Genomic DNA, 20,824 nt, shown 5'->3' with positions numbered 1-20,824 from the left:
TTGGTTGACCTCTGGTGTGTGCAGGTTATGGGAGTGCTACACCTCAGGCTTCACTCTAAGATTCTGGATATGGGGAGGTCATCTGTTTCCACGTTGGCACCACAGCAAAGTAGTAACCCGAAGACGATAATTCATCTAATAACGTTCATTCAAATATAGCCATCGCTGAGGTTAAAGGTATGGGAGAAGCTTTCAAGGAAGGTGTGTGGGTAGAAATTACATGTGATGTGGGAATCATCAGCCTGAAAATTTGGGAGGTTTTATGGGAAGAACCTTGCCTGTCAATGAAACTGTAACTACCTAGGCAAGTGCTATGCTGCCTCAGACCAGTGGTCTCCCAGCCCGAGAACTTAATGATCCAACCAGCACAACAAATTCAGGGATGAATCCTGGTCAGGCACTGCATACATTGCGTACATGCTAAGAAGTTGTCCGCATCAGATGCTTCCGAGTGCAAGAAACCCTGTAATGCAAAACTGTGGAATAAGCTACCCATAGTGGAATGTTATTTATTCCCCTGTTAGTTACTGGTCTGCTCTGAAGCACGAGGAGTTACATCCCTCCTGAAGCATACTTCTATTTAATGGAACCCTGCGTGTTCTTATTCATATAACTATCTGCTCCTTTTTTGAGTACTTAGAACTCTGGGGTGCTCTCAGAACTTGTGGCAATGAGTTCCATAGGTTGGCTATGGATTGTGGTTAAATCAATTTTCAATTTGCTTTCTTTTCAGTCTCATTGAGTGCCCCGTGTGCTACATATTTCACTTAGTTGCAGCTGACCTGTGGTTAATAGTTCCTGAAAGCCATCAGCACCAGTTAACATCCTAATTGGATACAGATCCACAAGATTCCATGTGCAAATATTTTAATGGCTTTCAGCTAACTGCAGGCACATGTCCCCTTTAACTTATTGATATGTCTGTATTCTATTACATCTTCCCTTCTGCAAAATCTGACAATCTCTTCCATCTATGGGAAGAATTTAGTTTCCATATGAATAATTTGTTACCTTATAAAAAATGTACTCTCCATGCTCCCTATTGCTAAGAGGCAAAGGAGCGTCTGAGTCTATGTTCATATCTTCATCTCATATTGTTCCTGAGTCAAATGAATAATCTCCTCTTGAATTCTGGTGAATTTTATCTGCTGACAGCTTAAATCAATTTGCTACTTATCTTTATGATGCCAGAGGCAAAATCATATATTGAGTGAAAGAAACTCTGTAGAAGACAAGGAAAGAATGAGAATAAAGTTTGTGGTGCACCATCAGCATTATTCGTGTAGAAGGTTTCCTCTGTGAAACAAAGTTTTGATGATTTCTTAAGACTGTCTCTTCACCTAAGAATAAATAAATCCCGGCCATGCAGAATTTTGTTTTAATGGGAAGGAAAGGGAATGTACCGGTTGGCATATTTTAGGGGAATGTCTGTTTTAATCAGTTTCTACTAGTTGAGGATTGAAGTCCATGGCCTATACAAAATTAAAGATTTACATTTTTTGAGCTCTTCATGTCAAAAGCATCCCAAATACAGTACAAGGGCTGGCTGCTGTGTCCATCACTAGGGTGGCTTTACCTGTTGCTGAAATGCAGCCACCTCTGCAGTAAAGAAGGTAGCAACAATTTACTCTCCATCCTCAACTCTTGTGGAGAACACTGTATGTAGCTGAAAGTGCAGGGAACCTCAGGTCTTTACCATGTAATTACGAGAGCTGGAATTTGCCTGGAGTGTGGGTTAACATCCTTCTTCAGCTGCTATGGCTTCTTTTCAGATCAGGGAGGGTGCTGCTTACTGGTTAGCTCCAGTTCCAAATGGCTACAACAATCCAGCATTTATGATAAGGGTACTCATCTCATCTTCTTATTTATGGGTCGGGCTCTAAAATTCATAGGCCATTTTGGTCAATTTCACAGTTGTAGGATTTAAAAAATTTTAAATTTCATCATTACAGCTATTTAAATCTGAAATCTCACAGTGTTGTAATTGTAGGGATCCTGACCCCAAAAAGGGGTTGGGGGTGTGCAAGGTAATTGTACCGGGGGGGGGGGGGTTTACGGTGCTGCTGCCCTTACTTCTGCGCGGCTGCTGGTGGCAGTGCTGCCTTCGCAGCTGGAGAGCGGCGGCTGCTGGCCGGGAGCCCAGCTCTGAAGGCCGAGCTGCCGCTAGCAGCAGCGCAGAGGAAGGGTGGCCTGGTGTGATGTTGCCACCCTTATTTCTATGCTGCTGCCTGCACAGCTGGGCCCTCGGCCAGCAGCTGCCACCGTCCGGCCACCCAGCTTCGCAGGCTGCGGCAGCACAGAAGCAAGGGTGGCAATACCACAACCCCCCTAAAATAACCTTGCAACACCCCCCCCACACACACACACGCCCCCCGCAAGTCCCTTTTGGGTCCGGATCTCCAATTTGAGAAATGTTGGTCTCCCCTGTCAACTCTGTTTAGGGCAAAAGCACACAAAAGACCAGATTTCACAGTCTGTGATGCATTTTTTATGGCCGTGAATTTGGTAGGGCCCTATTTATGGAGGCATGGGAAAGAGACAAGTGAATGCTGAGTCTTTGTTTCAACTTACCTGGCCAAGCCGATGCTCAGTTGGAAAGCTTAAAAGTCAACGAGGCATAGCTTGGTTTAAACAACAAAGGGAAACTGTAGAGTCATAAAGTTTAAGGCCCAAAGGGAGCACTAGATCATCTGTGCTGACCTCCTGTGTATCACAGGCCACCCACCCCACCCCACACTGAAACTAGACTGTTTTGTGCCACAGGCTGAGAATAGTGGGGACCAAGGTGCACCAAGTCCCCTGTAATGATGGGGAAAGAATTATGTAAGATACACCCAGGTAATCCTAGCAAGTGACCTGGATCCACAGGCTGCAGAGGAAGGTGAAAAATTGCCAAGGTCACTGGGGGAAATTCCTTCCTGACCCCACCTATGATGACTGATGAGATCCTGAACGCCTGAGCAAGAACCAGCCAAGCACCGGAGGAAGAAAATGCTGGGTGCCACCTCATAGCCCTGCCCCATGCCATCCAATGTCCCATTTAAAGTCATGGCCATCACTGATGCTTCAGAGGAAGGAGATTTTAAAAAATAACAGAATACTTGGGGGGAGTGCCCTTCCTGACCCCCGGAGGTGGCCAGTTTCAACCCTGAAGCATGAGCTTTGAGGATAATATGGTAAACACTAGCAATGAGCCACCCCCTACTAGCAGATATAACTAGCAGATGAGAAATAAAATCCCAGGGAGGGAGAGGAATTGTTTATAGTGCCTGTGAGAGTATAATTAGGATTAATTGCCCCACTGAGAAGGTCAGTTCACATGAGGAATAGTCTCCAAGGGGAGATGGTGGAAGCCTCAGTAAGTCATTTAAAACCAGGCTTCATGGCACACTAGGCAAACAGTGAACAGAACCATCCTGCACTGGCTGAGTAGAATGTACTAGATAATGACCTACCTGGCCCCCAAGAGTGGCATGGTCAGCGTCAAGGGGACTAATTGGGCGGATCACAGAAGAGAGAGAGAGAGTGTGTTCCATAACTGTACATATGAAGTATAGATGGATGGACACACAGAGCTCTAGATAGTGTGTGTCAGTAGTTGGGCAGCTAAAGCAAAGGAGGGGAAGTCAGGAGTGGACTTTGCCTCTGCCACAGAAGTGGGTTACCCCCTGCGTAACCGTGGGCAAGCCCAGTCCTCTGCTTGTGCCTCAGTTTCTCATCTGTAAACCGGGGGCGCTGGAGTGTGTCTAATACCCTGGGGCGCCCTCCCAGCTCAGTCCTGCCGCAGGCGGGCTCTTACCAGGGCTCAGAATCGGTGCCGGGACCGGGAGACCCTCTGCGGGTCATGATCTGGGGGCGTCGTGGCAGCTGACCTGGCGTCCTGGGTAAAGACAGGACCCTGACCCGAGAGGACGCCCGGGCAGAGAGAAACTACAACTCCCAGCCGCCCCTGCGCGGCCGAGCCCCGCCCCGCTGACCCGCCAGCTGCGGCTCCTTTGTGTCTCCGAAGCAGAGGGGCCGGGGCGGCGCGCGCGGGTTCGGCTCCCGGGGGGCGCCGGGTGCTGCTGATGCGCGCAGCCGGGGCCGCCATGAGCGAAGGTGAGCGGGGGCTCGGGTGTGGCTGCAAGCTCCGGGCCGTGCACAGGAGCCCCCGCGGCCAGGCGGGGCGGCTGCGGGCAGGGCGCTCTCCCGAGCGGGCTGCAGCCCTGCTCTTGCTGCGGGGGGGAGCTGAGCCGCAGGGGAAGGAAGTTGCGTTGGCCCCAGCTAGGGTAAGAGCCGGCGCCCCGGGGGGGGCTGTTCTGTGCATCCCTCTCGCGCTGCTATTCCGGAGCAGGGCGCTACGGGCATCGCACGCCCCCAAAGCCTGGGCTCTGCAAAGCTGGGGACGCTGCTGCTGGGATTGACAGGGATGCTGGAGCCAGACGGATCTTGGGGCGCAGCTGGTGGGATGCTTCTGGGGAGCGGTGGGAGGCAGTGTGGAGAAAGTGGGGTAACCGCCTACTGTGAGCGTGGGGGCGGGGAGATGAATAACCTCCAAGCTATGTGAGTCCGTTCTGATTCTCTCCTCCCAGCCCATCCTGCCCCACTTACTGGGGCCTTGGCTGGCTTGGTTTGGGGTTGTTTGATGTGCAAACAGTTGTGAGCCGTTGGGAACAAGCTGTATCTGTCCCCGCCAAAGAGGAGAATCGGTTTCATTCACACACACCTGCCTCCACCCCTGGGGCTCTGGCAGTCTGCTCTTTGAATGATCTATTTGTCTCTTCCCACCCCCAAAGCTTTCTTAAGATGGGCAGTTTGGACCTGCCCCATGACACGGTCCCTCTCAGGGGAGCAGGCTGCTTTGGGGGGTAGCCGTTTGTGGGAGCAGGAGGACTCACGCCACAGCGTTACCCAGGTCACGGAGATGGCACGCACCTGTTTGGTGGTTTGTGTTTCTGGGGCTGTTCCACTCAACAGCCCTCCCTTGCCAAACTGGGGAGCAGGGAACATTCAGGTCCCTTGGGCTGCACTGAGTCTCCAACACGCCTCTGATCAGCAAACTTATTTCCCAGGTACTGTCTTGTCCCATCCCTTGCGTGTCTTAGACCAGGGGTTGTCCAGCTTATGGCTTAGAGGCTCCCTATCCCCTTTACAATCACCCATTGTCCTTGGGGCTGCTGTCGAAGTCGCTTAGGCACCAGACTGACATTAGGGAAGTCTTGATGTATTTTTAGCTGTGTTTGACTGTGCGTTCGCAGCCCCTGGAGGGAAAGGAGCCCGCCAGGGATCTAGAGAGCATTCTGCAGCTAGTCTTCAGTTGATAAGGATCTACCACTCTGGAGTCTCTCTTCTCGAGTTGTAAATTGCTCCTGAGAGCAAAAGGGGAGGTGGCAGCTGAGTCCTGGAGTTGAGAGGTGTGGGGACCCTCGCTGGGCGGCTTAGCACTTACTCTTTAAAAAAAGGGGGTCTAATAGCATGGAGGTGACCCCCAGCGCACCGTTTGTGATCAGGCGCAGCACTGCCGGTGAGCCACTACCTCAGTTTCCCCTCACCCAGGGTATAAACAAGTCCAAGCAGGCCTTTCGAGTAGTAAAGAGCACCCTCTTTGGAAGGTGTTGTTTATTTAACCAAAAAGGGCAACAGGAAAACAAACAGAAGCTTCCATCAGCTACCCCATCAGGAGTTCTCTGCCAGTGGTTTGATCAGTCTGATCTCCCCTCACTAGCCCTGGAGCCCTCTCACGCCGAATTCCCTGCCTGGAGCTTGGGCCTCTGTGCGTTCGGCCGGATGCCAGTCTTGCCCAGACAGTGCGCCACTCTTTGCTGAGCCAGGACATCCCACACCCAGTTCATTCTCCTGGGCTCTCTAGTGCCTTGCCTGGCTGCACTGTGTTCTGGGCCTGTTCCTCTGCCTGTGAGACTCGCTCTCCAGGGAGATGCCACTGGGAGCAGCATCCGCCTTCCAGCCTGAGCCCTGCTAAGCCTTTATTAGGCCCAGACGCTCGTTACCTAATTAACTGTCACCCAGCTATGTAGGCAAGTAGTCACGGGGGGATCTGGGTTGGCTCATTCTCCTTAGTGGAGCCTGTCATAGGTAGGCTGCCCCCCCGCCCCCCCCAGCCCCCATGACAGCGGGCAGTCTAGCTAGAAATGATCCAGGAAGGTGGCTTCTAATGCATGTACAGCTTAGTCTACAGTTAAGTGTGCCAGGTGTACTGAACACACTTTTGCTGGCGATACAGTATAGCTGTCCTGGCAAAGCCTTCCCAGTATAGCCCTGGTTTTATGCCAGTCTCCCAAACTGGCATAAGCTGTACCAGTATCAGCGCTCAGAACTATATAACCGCATCCTTGCTCGGAGGGGTTTGATGGTTCAACTACCAACTGTCCTGATCGAATCATACTGGGCAGAACCTACCTAGTGTGGACAGGGCTTACCCAGGTGAATACACTGCAGCTGCGGGCTTTAGGAATGCTGAAGAAAACCAGATTTGTTTGCTGCTTTCTGTTTTAAAGGGCCACTGCCAACTTTCTTTTTTTTTCCCCCCACTGGGTTTTTTAAAAATTCCAGTATCTGACAGAGCCCTCCTATAAATAGCGAGTCCTGGAACTTTTTAAACATGCTCTCCAAAGAGAGAGCTAAGGTCCTGATCCCGCAAAGACTTGAACACCGGACCTCTCACTGCCCGAAGTGAAGCACCTGCATAAGGCTCTTGGGATGGTGGCCTGAGTAGACAGGAAGCAGCGAAACTGATGGTAAAGTTCTGTCAAATGCACTGAGGTAACAGCCTGGAAACAAATCATGTCAGTTTCATAGATTTCCCCCGCCTCCCCCAGGCCTGAGCGGTTCATTATGATCTTCTAGTCTGACTTCCTGCATAACATAGGCCAGAGAATTTACCCTGTGAAATTAAGGGTGCCCCCTTTAAATCTGAATTTTCTTATGCTGATCACGGAGGCATTGATAATATATGGTAAATGACCTCTGGATCAGCGAGCCCTTTCGCTTCTGTTGCACTGGAAACATTCACTCCGTTTTACATAAAAGTACATAAAACAGGGTTCCTGCCCAAAGCGGAGCCGCTCCCCAGGGTCAGACTGAATGCACCATTCTGCAAAAACTCCTACCTGGCGGTCATGAACCTCAGTCAGAATTTCCTCTTCGCAAGAGGAATCAAAACCAATAATGAATGTAAAGTTCCCTTTAGAGAAGTTCCATGTGCGGCATAGTAAACAGCTGGTCAGGGTTATTCTTGGGTTCCGCCCGCCGCCCCACTCCCTATACCAACTGACTTTGGCAGAACTGAAATCTTGTAACGTACTACTTCTCGACTTCATAATGGGTTTCAGTTCTTAGTTTCCGCAGGGCACATCAGAACAGTGATGTGAGAAGGTAAATGATTTGCATAGATGCCTGTATGGTAATAGACTATGTGCATTAATATTGTTATAAGAAAGGGACACGGTAAGCGTGGATTTGTCTTTCTGTTGTTCTAAATGAGCCAGTCAAATGCACTTTGAGTGAATAAACTGCTACGTACTGGCGAGATCCTGAAAGTTCCCCACAATTACATTAATCCAGTCGAGACTCTGGTGAGTAAATGAATGTGCCTTGCAAGTGATTGGGATGAATTTGCTGCTCCTGGGAATGAGAGGAGCTGATAGCACTGGTAGGGACCAGCTGTTTACTATGCCGCACATGGAACTTCTCTAAAGGGAACTTTACATTCATTATTGGTTTTGATTCCTCTTGCAAAGAGGAAATTCTGACTGAGGTTCATGACCGCCAGGTAGGAGTTTTTGCAGAATGGTGCATTCAGTCTGACCCTGGGGAGCAGCTCCGCTTTGGGCAGGAACCCTGTTTTATGTACTTTTATGTAAAATGGAGTGAATGTTTCCAGTGCAACAGAAGCGAAAGGGCTCGCTGATCCAGAGGTCATTTACCATATATTATCAATGCCTCCGTGATCAGCATAAGAAAATTCAGATTTAAAGGGGCCACCCTTAATTTCACAGGGTGTTACTAATGACAGGTCCTGTATAAACTTCCCAGGTGGTGCTTGACCAGTGCATCTCAGTGCTCAGCTGCCGGGCCCATCCTGTGGGCGCTAGTGATGCCAAACGGTGTGATGGCTTTTATGACGTGGGTAAAATCCACGACACATTAGATAAATCTAAATTTGTGCCATTTCTAACTCAAGAGGGGCCAATAGCTAACAGCCAGCGTTCACTTCATGTTCTGTAAGCGGTACAGCTCTGACTCCTCTGTGCTGAATCCAACTGCCTGACAGCACTTATCACAGACATATTATCTTTACCAGCCTTAGCCGGTGACCCCAACACCCCCAGCCCCCCGCTTTAGTTCAGCGGGCTAAGAACATCCATTTATTCCTTTAAGGAGACAAAACTTTAAGGAGATTGTCACACCAGCTGGAGCTGACATTCACTTGTTAACATGACATTATTAACAAAAGAAGATCGGACTTTGAGTTCACGGATAAGAGAGCACGTTAGAAATGGTTACCGGCAAATAAAAGTGAAATCACACATCTAAAACTTCAGTCTAACAAGCTTTGGTTCAATGCTTTGTCCAAGATGGCTTGTCTCACCCACGGTCTTCCTGCAAGATGGTGTGAATCCCTCCTTGGTCGGGATCTCTTCCAAAGGCCCAAAGATGCTGGTTCCTTTGGCTTCTTAGGTAAAAGAGAGAACTTGGCGTTCTCTGCCTCTTTCTTTTATAGGCCGTTGATTCTTTGAAATGGGTTTTTCTGAAAGATGCCCCCATGGTCAAATTCATTCAAGCCGTGAGAGGGGCGACACGGAGTCTGGTAGGAAAGAAGGCTCCCTGCTCTCTTCCCCCACCTGTGTTGGCAGGAAACCAAAGAATTTGCATTTCAGCAATCTCCCCCGCCCCCCCCCCCCCCGCCCTCCTGCTGCCGTGATGGTAATGGCCCTGTTCTCTACATAGGTATAAACTGACGTAAACACTCATTCCTTTGTTCAGGCTGGGCATGTTTAACAACTTTGCCTAGACAGGGCTGCCTGGTTTTAGACAAGTAACATCCTACTGGGGGAATTTATAACTTCACATATAATGTTGCTACCTATGTATTTCACCGTGATCTCATTGACCAGGGTGGTGGTAGTTTTCAAATGAGACCTCACAAGGTATGTTTTGTATGAAGACTATCACAATGGTGTGTAGGGTGTGGATACAGGGTGCTTTGGGGTGCAAGCAGGGATCAGCATGTTCTGAAAATCCAGGCCTCCTTCACAGTGTCTAAACTTGCGATCCAGAATTCTTAGTCTTGGAAATCTTGGCTGTAGCCTGGAGTAGAGCTTGGTCCTCTTCTTGTGTGCCTGCTTGTTACTCAGAACATCTGCAGTAGGGATCATGTGTTTCTACAGCACAATCTCTAGCCCCTGGTCCAGCGGTTAGGGTAGAATTTGGGAGACCTCAATTTGAGTCCCTGATCTGCCACAAACTCTCTCGGTGACCTTGGGCAAGTCACTTAGTCTCTTTGTGGCTCAGTTCCCCATCTGTGCAGTGGGGATAACTGTGCCTTGCCTCACTGGGTTGGTGTGAGAACAAATGTATTAAAGACCAAGGCACCCATATCCTATGGTGATGGGTGCCTTCTCCCTTACATAGCTAGAACATACTGTACCATTCTAATGGAAATGGGAAAGATCTTGTTTTAGCTGGTGAAACCGAGGGGGAGCCTAGGTTTCAGCTCAACCAGCCAAACTGAGGAATAACTCCAACTTGCCCTGTTTACACTAAGATTCTACAGCATGAGACCAATCATGGTGCAAACCCCCTCACTTTCCCTAGTGTAGACAAGGCCATTGAGTCGTCTGTTTTAGAGGGAGGAAGTGACTGGTTCCTGCATGGCTCAGATGCAGGATCACAGTCCTGGTCTTGACGTCCTTCTGTTTGAGCAGATGGCTGTGTGACGTACGACAAGACCGGCAGGTGTCTTCTTTCAGCAGCAGATGCATGGGTGTAGCTGGGCCACGGGGATGAAAGGAAACTGCTCACGTATCGTCGTTGTCCTTGTGTTCTTTCCAAAATAAACAGTGTGGTTAATTTTGACCTCCGGCTCAAGTGCTGTAGCTTTCTGTATCTAAGAGTGAAGCCTAATGGCCTGGGAAAAGCTTGAACTGCTACAAAGCTCAGCAGATCATCTGGTTAACGGTGCTGTGAATTCTTTTCCCCCACCCCAAGTCAGGGTCTTTGTCCTAATAGCCAAAGCCCTCGCTTGGGTTTGGCCAATGCTCTCACTCTGGAACCAAGACGGCCACGTTCCACTGGAACAATGAAGCCGATTGTGGAGACGCACGGGGCAGGACGTGCCTCTTGCCGCTGTTGTTTCAGGCTCTCTGCAAATTCTTGCATCAGATCTGCTTGGTTCGTGTTTTCCAGGTTTTCTTCTCGCCATAAGGGTGAGAGGTGAGATTCTGGAGCACAAAGGAATGAAATACACATGGGTCCTGGCCTTGAGCCTGTGCAGTAGCCCCCAGATCTGTTGCGGAGTGGGAGGGTAACGTTCAGGCCTGCCCTGCAGGTAACGGTGGTGTTGATTCAGAAGGGGGCGCTCTTACCTCTGAATCAGTACAGAGCCAGTGGCTCAGTGCAGGGCTGGTGCACTCTGCTGTAGGACCCATCTGTGGGATAATGCACAGACAAGGTCCCAACCACTTGTGTTTGTCTGAGATCCCATAGCCCTCTCCTCTCAAGAACTGGCTGAATTGCATCTCTGGTTACTGCATTCTGGGTGGTACCTAAACTTCCCCTTTACTTTTAGCTGGTTAAGATATTCCTCCCTTTCTCCCACAGTGTATGTAGCTGGTTAAAACCAGGCCATGTTCCAGCTGTGAGCTGACATGACAGAGCAGCATCTCGGGGTTTGGATCTTGCAAATAGACGACATTATCTGACTTGCCCAGCAGGAGAGAAATGGTCTTTAAGGCCGTGCCACCAGCCCCCTGTCTTGCTGTGCCACCTAACCCAGTACTTCTGTTTTGAATGGCCCTTCCTGCATCTGAGGATCTCCAAGCACTTTGCAAACATGCAAGAATTAAAGCCTCCCACCCCCAAGGCAATTATTACCCTCCCCACTTCTGTGAAATAGGGATATCTCTCTGTGCCTCGGTGTCATGAAAGATCAGGCAGCAAGCTTGTGTTTAGAGCTGGGAACAGAGCCCAGATCTCTTGATTTGCAGCCCTGGGGCTTTAACCACGCAGGCGTTCTCTGTCCCCGCTCTGCCTATGAGAAGAGGCAGCCCTTTCTCGAGGCCGGTGCTCCATTGCCCTTGGAGAGCCCCAGGGCCGAGCCCAGCCCTAGGAGTGTGAGAAGCGGGGCCGTGGGCATGCTCTGTTGGGACTTCCCTTCCCCAGTGACACTGCAGGTCCCACCTTAAACATGGCCCGAACTCACTCTTGCGTGCCAGCCCTGCTTATTGCCCCTCCTCTAATGGGCAATCGCGCGCCCCCCCCCCTTCCCGCTAAACACCTCCCCTGTGCCTGACCCATCCAGCTGCCACTTGACCCATCCGGCTGCCCTGCGCCCAGGTGCGCTACGTGGGCTGCGCATGACCGGAGCCCCTGCCCTCAGGCGGGACTCGGCCTGCCTTAGCCCCGGCCTGTCTTAGCCCCAGCCCGCCTTTGGGCATGTCGTGGAAGAACAAGAAAGAAGCCCGAGAACTAAGCTGCCCAGAAGTGGGTTCTCCGGACCCAGCACCCTGTGCGGCCCTGCAGTCACGCTCCCCTCTGTGGCAGCTGTTTTGCAGGCTGTGCTACGTGGAAACCGGGAGATCAGCAAACAAAATGACCCCGATTTATTTTTAAGGAAGGCTTTTTTAAAAAAAAAAAAAAAAAAGCCCAGCTTTGCAGTGTCCCGAGTTTCCAGCATTGACCAAGGCAGAACGGTTTCTCGGCCGCGCTCCATACGTTCTCCTGCTCAGTCCTTAATGCGAGAGCAAAAGGGAAGTAAGTTACAGGCAGAGGGTCACATGCGTACATAGCTGCCTAGGGTTTCCCGCAATACTGTGGGATGTTTGTGAAACATCCCTAAGTAACAGCAGCTGCTTCTGTTAAACTGCCAGCTCCATCCGCAGTTATTCTTGGGGCTGGTAGATGTGCGTTTCCTTGGGTCCGGGTCCAAGTGACGCCTAACCGGTTATTCCTTCCAAAGGATCTAATTATCCTCGGTGATCCTTGTCTGAGGCTCATTTGCTTGTGAAACATCTGTCGGGGAGCTTCCCGCAAAGTGCCTCTGGAGCCTTCGGAATCCTTGGCGAAGTGGAATCGGACCCTGGCCACGCCGCTGCTTCCCATCGTTGCCTATGAGCCTTTGCTGTGATCAACTGACACGAGTCTCCTTGTCTAGCCTGTACCTAACTGAGGCCCACAGCCAGAGGTTTGGGCGTGTTGATCTAGGTGGAGGGCTCTAGGTTCTGGTGGTGTTAATTCAACACTTCCCTTTGCCTAGCATTGGGCCGTCTGCTTTGAAGTGCCCCCTGCCCAGGAATCCGGAGTCCAGAACTTGCAGAGTTAAACCTTTCACACGTGTCTCATGCACTAATTAACTTGAGGGGAGTTTTTCTCTCACGCCAGGCCTGACCCTGGTTGGTGACGAGGTTATCTAAAGAGCCATCCAAGTGCAAGCAGTAATAAAGCCAAAAGTGCTCCAGCCGGTGTGAGTCTGGATGAGCCTGGCTCAGTAGAGTTAAGCTCCTGCAGCTATAACGAGTAGCAGCGTAGCGGGTGATGCTCTGATCCTTTCTAATCCAGTGGCACGAGGCTGGCAGTGCAACTACACCAAGTCTGGAGGCATCACGGGGCCTAGTCTCAAGACCGACATGCTGTCCTTTATTGTAAGGATCTGCACGACGATTGGGTGAGACAGTGTGGTCATTTTATTGGTAGAGTTGGGGGCTGAACCAGGGCCAGGACAGCTGGGATTTCCAAAGGGATGTAGGGGAATTAGGCACCCAAGTCCCTTTGCTTTCTTATTCTGCCCAAGGCTTTGGCGCCGTTCAGGGACAGGGTTTAAAGTCGTGTCTGCGCAGTAAGGCGGAACTAACCAGCGTGGCTAAGGTGGTGTTTTAAGCCTTGTCTGCACTAGGGGATTCTTACAGAAATTCCCCACCGTCATTATCTCAGGAGCGGCCGCAACATAGGGAGCTCATTGAGTAATACAGGGTGTGGGCTTTCTTCATAGACCAAGCTACCCAGTAGAGGGCACCCTTCTGCTGAAACAGACGGGGAATTTTGGCTTCTCTGGCCCTTTAACTTCCACTTGTGGGAAGGGAGAGACCTTGGTTTAAATTCTCTGCTGAACCTCAACAACTAGGTTGGAAGGACTTGTTTGTAATCAGAGGGCTTGTGCTATGTGACCCACGAAAAGGAATGGGAGGGGGGCGAAAGAATCTCTTTGCTCTCCATGCAGGATGCCCACGCTGGGGGTTACGAAGTGGATAGGGAAAGTGGAGCAATGAGTGGGTAAAGCCTTCGCTCCGCCTACTCCACATTGCAGTCCCTGCAGCAGAGCTGTTGTGGAGTGGGACGTGAGCAGTGCGGGGGGAAAGGAGGGACATGGCTTAGTATCCCCCACTCCAGAGCAAGTGGAAAGCAGACACCAAATGATTATTTGTATTGCAGTGGGGCCTAGGAGCACTAGCCATAGGGCAGGCCCCCGTTGTGCTAGGCACTGTACGAGCACAGAACAAAACGCTGCCTGCCCCAAAGAGCTGACAGTCCTGTGACCAAGAGTCACAATTTGGGCCTTGCTCCTGGGTCCGTCCAGCTGCATGCTGCCCCTTGCGCTGGGCAGATTGCACCATTACTATCCCCAAACGATTGTCAGTGGCGGTCAGTTTATCCCTCCACCCACGGAGGACAGGAACACTAAATTCCATGTTAAGTCAGACAAACAGAGAAAGGGAGAGTTAAACATTTGCTGGGTGGCCTGTATCAGCCCCAGTTGTCCTCTTTGGACTGTTGCTTACCTGATAAGGAGAAGGGAATGTGCTGAAATAACTGAATTGCTTTTTATCTCTGCTCCTGCCTTGGTTAGGCTTTAAAACGAGTGAGTGTTTGGGTTTTATGAACTTCCTGCTAGCGCAAAGATCTGTTCACTAGCCCCACCTGGGAAGTAAACAGCCGTGTCTGTCAGATGTTCCCATACTATGATTCCAGACAAGGCGTACAAATGTAGCTAGGAAGAGCTAGGAACAAAGCTGAAATTGACACTCCTGTTGGTAGAGGAATAACTCTTCCCCCAACCCCCCCCACCACCCCCCGAAGTACTGCTGGAAATTACAGGCCCCACATGAGTGTCTGAGCGCCTCGCCAGCTATGAAGTTTATTCTTTCACCGCCCCCTGTGTGAGATGGGAGTTTTATTATCCCATTTTAGAGGTGAAGCCAACTCACGGGGAGCGTAGGGGCCAGATTTTTAAAGGTATTTAGGTGCCTAATTCCCATTGATTTCCATGGGCATTAGGTGCCTCCGTATCTTCAAAAATTTGGCCCTCAGTGTCTTGCCGGAGGTCACACGGGAACTCAGTGGCAGAGACAGGACCTGAAACCGGATCTTGCATCCCTCCCCACTCCAGGTCTGGTGCTGTAATCCCACAGCCCCCTTTCCTCCTTGTTCCTTTGACTCAGAAACAGAGGCCTTCCAGCTATGCTAAGGCCTCTGCGTGTGAATGTGCCCCTGGAGGAGAGCCTGATCTCTCTCATGCATTCATGGATCTCTCCCCTTCTCCCCCCATTCCCACTGCACCCTGATTTTCCACCTCTCTCTCTGCACACAGGACATGGGGCTACCGAACTGGGGACACCCGAGAATGCTTGCTTCATAAACAACCTGACCAGGCCTAACTTCTAGAACAACGAGCGTTTCTAACCTCCGGGGGTGGCTGCACACCCTCCAGCTGAAATTTGCGCTTGATTCATCCCGGTCGCTCTTGTACCCTGTGTTCCCTTTGTGCTGGGGTGCCGCTGGTCCTTCAGTCATCCCGACAATGCTGCGTTTTGTGTGGCCTCCCACAAACGAGGGCTGCTGATAGCAAGCCCAGCCCTTTACATTCTCTCTCAAAAAGCAAGCGCTGGGTGCATCTCGCATCTCCTGCCTACCCCTGGCTCTCGCCATCTTCTCCAGCAACAAATGGAAACAGAGTCGTTCCCCTTGGGATACTTAAAACTCTAGGTGGTCACATGGCAGCAGGTGCAATCTCAGGTACTGGTGCTGCCCGAAGGACTTCCCGCTGAGCGAAGATCATCTGGCATGGATTGGGAGAGGAGAGGGAGCTTGAGAGTTAATGTCTTAAAAAAAAAGGGGGGGGTGACTCTTATTTTAAATTAGGGTGCTTTAAAACCCATTTATCTGGAACACCCACATATGGAGGAAGGGGATGCCAGAGCCTAAAGGCTAATCTTGTGTTTAGAGCCTGGTACTGGGACTGGGGAGATCTGGATTCTGTTCCCAGCTGTGACCGTCCCTTCCCTCTCTGTGTCTTAATGTCCCTGTCTGTAAAATCTATTTTAGGTCCCATGCAGCCTCCATTGCCATAGAATCTGAGCATCTCATGATCTTGAATGGATTTATTCTCTCCAGCGGAGTCTTTGTAAAAGCGATGCTGTCATTTGACCGCTTGGGATACTTGCATTTCACTGTACTAAGTGACCAGAGTGCACCCAGATTTGTTCCCAGCTACAGCAGCAGCCGCCTCTCCTAGGGAAGTGCAAAATCAAGTGTCAGTGGATACAAACCGTGGGGCCAGCCCCTGCAAATGCTTCCTGGGTTTGGTGCCAGCCACTGGGAATTTGCCCTACTGACTCATCCCTAGAAGTGTGCACAAAGCAGGGCCCACAGATTGGACACTGGCGACCTTGCACATGTAACAATTTGCATGGCGTGTGATCCATCTCTCCCTAGCAGTGGGCCCACATAGCGGATAACAGCCTACTTCTGCTACCAGCTCAGGTCTGTGCATTGGTTCTACAGGTGACAAAACCAGCTCTACTCAGGAAACCTGTTTTGCAGAAAGAATATCCTTATAACTGCAGAAAAGCAAGCCCACACAGAGGTCACAAGGCGTGGTCACTCCTGCACGCTATCAGGAAGAACTAGTTCAAGAGGGAATCTGATGCTTAGGGCAGTTAGTCACTTAATAAAGACAGGGTTTTTAATGCATTTTCCCTGTATTCATAGAATCGTAGGACTGGAAGGGTCTTTGAGAGGTCTTCTTGTCCAGTCCCCTGCACTCATGACAGGACTAAGTATTCTACCATCCCTGGCAGGTGTTTGTCTGACCTGCTCTTAAAAATCTCCAATGATGGAGATTCCACAACCTCCCTAGGCAATTTATTCCAGTGCTTCACCACCCTGACAGGTAGGAAGTTTTTCCTAATGTCCGACCTAAACCGCCCTTGCTGCAATTTAAGCCTGTTGCATCTTGTCCTAGCCTTGCTTACAACGCTCCTGCTCATAGGTGCCGACTCTGTGGGTGGTAGAGCACCCATGGAAGAAAAATTAGGGGGTGCTTAGCACCCACCAGCAGCCAAGCTCCCCGCTTCTGTACCCCCACCAGTGCCTCTCCTCCCCCTGTGGCCCTACTGATCACTCCTCCCCCTCCCTCCCAGCGCCTCCAGTCTGCCGCAAACAGCTGTTTCACAGCCTGCGAGGGAGGAGCGGGAGGGGGTGGAAAGAGGCGGGGAGGGGGTGGAGCAGGGATGGGAAGAGGTGGGGGCTTGAAAGGGGTGAAGTGGGGGTGGGGCCTGGGACGGGGGTGGGGTCGAGCACCCCCCTGGGTAATGGGGAAATCAGTGTCTATGCTCCTGCTAATACATCCCAAATGTTTCCTTTTTTGCAACAGTGTTTCGCTGTTTACTCATATGTAGCTTGCAATCCACTCTGACTTTCTGCTGCGCTCCTTTCTAGGCAGTCACATTGTAGTGAACGATCCCACTTTGGCAGCGAGATGCGCTCAGTCTCTGATTCCGAGAGTGAAAACCCAACAAGCGTCTCTCCTGGATTTCTATCCTGAAATCCGTGCCTAGGTAGGGTATTGGTGCTGCTCATCCACAGCTGACAGCGCAATGGAGGGGGCACTTCGCAGCTTCCCTGCGGGCTTCACACCTTTGAAATCAAAGAGCCCTGGGCCTCCCTGCCCCTTCTCCTTGCCAAGGCTGTCATTAGGCAGGCTATCAATCACTCGCCATTGTTCTGTGCTCCCCTGGCTGTGGCTAACAAAGAAGTCCTTGTTATTAGATTATTATCCACAGCCGCTGTTACGTGGCTCTGTGAACACACAAAGGACTTGCAAGGATGCGGGAAAAAATTGATGACGTGGAAGGGGGTGAGAATTCCCTCCCCCCTTGGGCTGTGTTTGGGCAGTAGGTGTGGTTGCTTTGTTTCATACTGGTAGTGCAGGCCTCTGAGGCGGAGAATTGTTACTGCCTGCCCCCATTCCTCCTCCCCACCCCGCCCCGAATGTTACCTGCCCTACAGCAGTGTCCATGTAAGGCAAGGCTGTGATTTCTCTGCAAGAGAACAGGAAATACCTTGGGAAAGGGGGAATCACCACCTGCTTTGAAACAGGTAAGCAGCCAGGAAGTCCTCTCTAGAATGCGCTTATTGGAAGGCAGCTGGTGTGAGGGGGAGATAAAAATGCAGGTGTGCAGGGTTAGCAGATAGCCGTGGCTTGAAGCACTGTTACTCTAGAGATGCAGCCACATAAAAAGCATCTCGCTGTGGGCTTTTGAGGCCTGGATTTCTCAGGTCTGTTGAAACGGAAGGCCAAAAGGGACCCGGTCGGATACTGAAACAAAGCTCCTTATCTTGCCAACACCGTCTTTTTAAAAGGAAAAGACGTTTTAAAATGCTAATGTTCTCCTTCCTGTTTATGTGGAGAGGTACAGAAGCAAATTTATCACTTCCACATTCCTTTGGGTGGTCAGTTTCTAGTTAATTTCATTTGCAATTTCACATGCTTTAGCTGCAATATTTGGGTTGCAAAGGCAGCTAGGGAAGGCTTGTGTTTAAAACAATCCCTTTCTCTTTTCTCCCCCCTCCTTTTTAAATTTTAAATAGATTCAGAATACAATCATAGGACCAAAGGGTTAGAAGGGACCTCAAGGGTCATCCAGTCTAAGCCCCTGACAAGATGCAGGATTTGTTGTCTAAACCATCCAAGACAGATGGTTTCAACCTTGTGTTCACGCAACTTATATGCATAGCTGACCTGCCCAAAATGTACGTATCGCAGACCCGCTCGTTCCATGGCGTTTGGTTGATAACTAATAGATCTGGAGCATGCAGTTAACCCAGCTCTCTCCCGTGCTTTTCACAAACTTTCTGGAGTCCTGCCTGTGAGGTTTGACTTTTTGATGAAATGGTTGCTCAGACTTGTTCCCTGTGAATTGGTGACATAGCCAGTAGGAAATGTTTGTAGTCAAACAGGAATGCGGAACAAACCGAACCAGGTTGGGTGAGTGGAGAAAGCGACCAGCTAGCTTCCCCTTGGGAGGCCAGATCTTATCAAAGAGCTCAGGGCCGGATTTCCAAGTGCTCAGCACCCACAACTGAGGGGCTGGATCTTCAAGCATGCCCAGCACCTAATGTGCACCCAGCGCCCTGGGCTCTTCAGAAAATCTAGCCACCTGTTGTGGTGCGTAAATGGGAGCTGAGTTCTGTTGTCAGATTCATAGCAACTGCCCCTCTGAATTTTAACCAGACTACGTCTACACTCAAATCTTCAAAGCGCTCCCACGGCAGCGCTTTGAAGTGCAAGTGTCGTCGCGCACAAGCGCTGGGAGAGGGCAATCCTGGTAATCCACCTTCACGAGGGGAATAGCGCCAAGTGCTCAGAGCCTGTCCTCAATAGCACTTTAAAGCGCTCAGACTTGCTGGGCTCAGGGGGGTGATTTTTGTCACACCCCATAGCCAGCAAGTTGGAGCGCTGTAAAATGTAAGTGTAGACAAGCCTTCAGTTGTAAGCTCCCTTAGAACAGACTTTCTCGCAATGGGATCTGTGAGGCCTGGTGGCAATTGGCTGTGACACCCCTTTGCTGTTCATGCAGAGAGAAGGGCCCAGGGACGCACACACAGTATAAATGTGGGACCTATTGGTGAGATGGTTCCACTTCAACTATTCAACAGAACACCCTCTCCCTGGGAAGATCTGTGTCTGTTACCAAAGCTGACCAGTGGATTTAGCTGCATGGCCGCCACTGACAAGGATGTGGGCTGCATGACTCAGATCCCCTTGTCATCTTTGAGATGCTGAACTGTCCTTATCTTGGTGCTGCCATGTTAAGCCCTAAACCTGAGCCAGTGTGAGTCTGTCTACCTGGGCTGGGAGGCTGGCGCCCAGCTGCAGGGTAGACATGCCCTTAGGGCCATTTTCTGATCTCCTTTCTCATGCTGAATAGCCCTATCCTCCCCGAATAGTTCACCTGAAATCAAGGGGGCTGCTTTCGGAGCAAGGTACGATTCTATCTATCAGAGTCTGGCCCTTTAGTTCCCTTTCAGTTTTATCAGCCTTCCCCTCAAACTGGGTCTCAATCTTTTAATGCGCCAAAGACCCAAGTGCAATACAACAAATGAGATTTTGCACCTGTGTACGCTCAAGGATGCTTTTGTCTTTCCCTTCTGTCTTTCTGAGCCTGCTGAGAATCCGCAACCTCATATTGAAGAGTGAAATTGACCAGGTCGCCATCACCCAACTTTCATTCTATCTTCAAGGTGTATTCGTCTGTCCTGGATACAAAAGGGGAAAGTGCCACTCTGAGGGCCATGCTGTGTAGCTAAACAAGGAAGCTAGAGTTCAAGGCTGCTGCCTCGCGGCCTCCCCCACCTGCTTCATTAAAAGATGGGTCTTAAAGCCAGGCGAGGTGGGAAATCTCCCCCCCAAACTGCTCAGCTTGCTAAACACCAAATGAACAGAGTAAGAGCTGCATTGCGCTGTTCATGCAAAGAGAAGGGAGAGGGGCACACGGACATGCACACAGTATAAATATGGGACCTATTTGGGAGATGGTTTCCACTTCAAAAATACAACGGGACATCCTCTCCCTTGAAACACCCTTTTCCCCTCGCAGCTGCCGATGCTGTCTGGGTTTGTGTGAACACAATGAGCAAACAGCCGGCAGCAGGTGTATCTTCAGGGAGCATGCTGATGGCTCGCTTTTTGCAAATGTCCACTGGTATGGGTGGGATGGGTTTGAAAGCCATCAGCGTGTTCAGTGGAGAACAGGTCACGGCTGCCCCTTCCCTGACGGAGCCACTGGACCAGCATCGCTCTGTGGCTCGCAGCTGGATTGGGTTACTGCACTTGACACTTCAGGAGTCTGAGGACACCAAATCCAACCTCTGTCTGAGATCGATCAGTGGCTGCTGCCATTCCAGCTATCTGGTGCTGTCTGTCCATCACCTGGGCTCCTTGTCCCTTTGTACATAGCCCTCTCGATCAAACCCCGTCTTGTTTTACTTAGCCTCCTCCCTGGGAGCTGTCCTACATTCCCACACTTAAAGGGACAAACCAGCATGCCCTAGTTACCCTGGGGATTTGCCTAGGTTATGGCCAGCAGCGGCCAGCCTCCACTATAGCTGCACCAATGCAAACCCCTGCTCTAGTCAGAGTAGAGCCCTAGTTTAGTCCCATTTCAAGCAGGGGAAATCTGCGCTGGAATATGTAGCAGCTTTGCTTGCCTGCACCAGCTCTGACACAGCTGCTGCCTAAAGCCTGGTCTAAGCAGCAAAAAAACCACACGCTCACACTCTTCTAGCTAATACAGCTCTGCCATCAAAACCCCAGTGTAGACACAGCTCTGCT

General features: G+C 50.7%; 1 protein-coding gene across 1 annotated transcript in view; it reads left to right on the top strand.

Annotated features, from left to right (window-relative positions):
* Positions 1 to 3,995: 3,995 nt before the first annotated feature.
* The window catches only part of ATP13A2 (ATPase cation transporting 13A2), a 70,752-nt gene continuing 53,923 nt past the window's right edge, over positions 3,996 to 20,824 (top strand). The window contains exon 1 of the mRNA XM_073316703.2: positions 3,996 to 4,098. Within this exon, the coding sequence (XP_073172804.1) occupies positions 4,068 to 4,098 (31 nt within the window). The 5' untranslated portion in view covers positions 3,996 to 4,067. The remainder of the gene's footprint in view (positions 4,099 to 20,824) is intronic.

The sequence above is a fragment of the Lepidochelys kempii genome, chromosome 18 (genome assembly GCF_965140285.1).
Source record: "Lepidochelys kempii isolate rLepKem1 chromosome 18, rLepKem1.hap1, whole genome shotgun sequence".
Classification (NCBI taxonomy): domain Eukaryota; kingdom Metazoa; phylum Chordata; order Testudines; family Cheloniidae; genus Lepidochelys; species Lepidochelys kempii.
The sequence above is the reverse complement of the archived record's forward strand: the minus strand, read 5'-3'. Positions and strand labels throughout refer to the sequence as shown.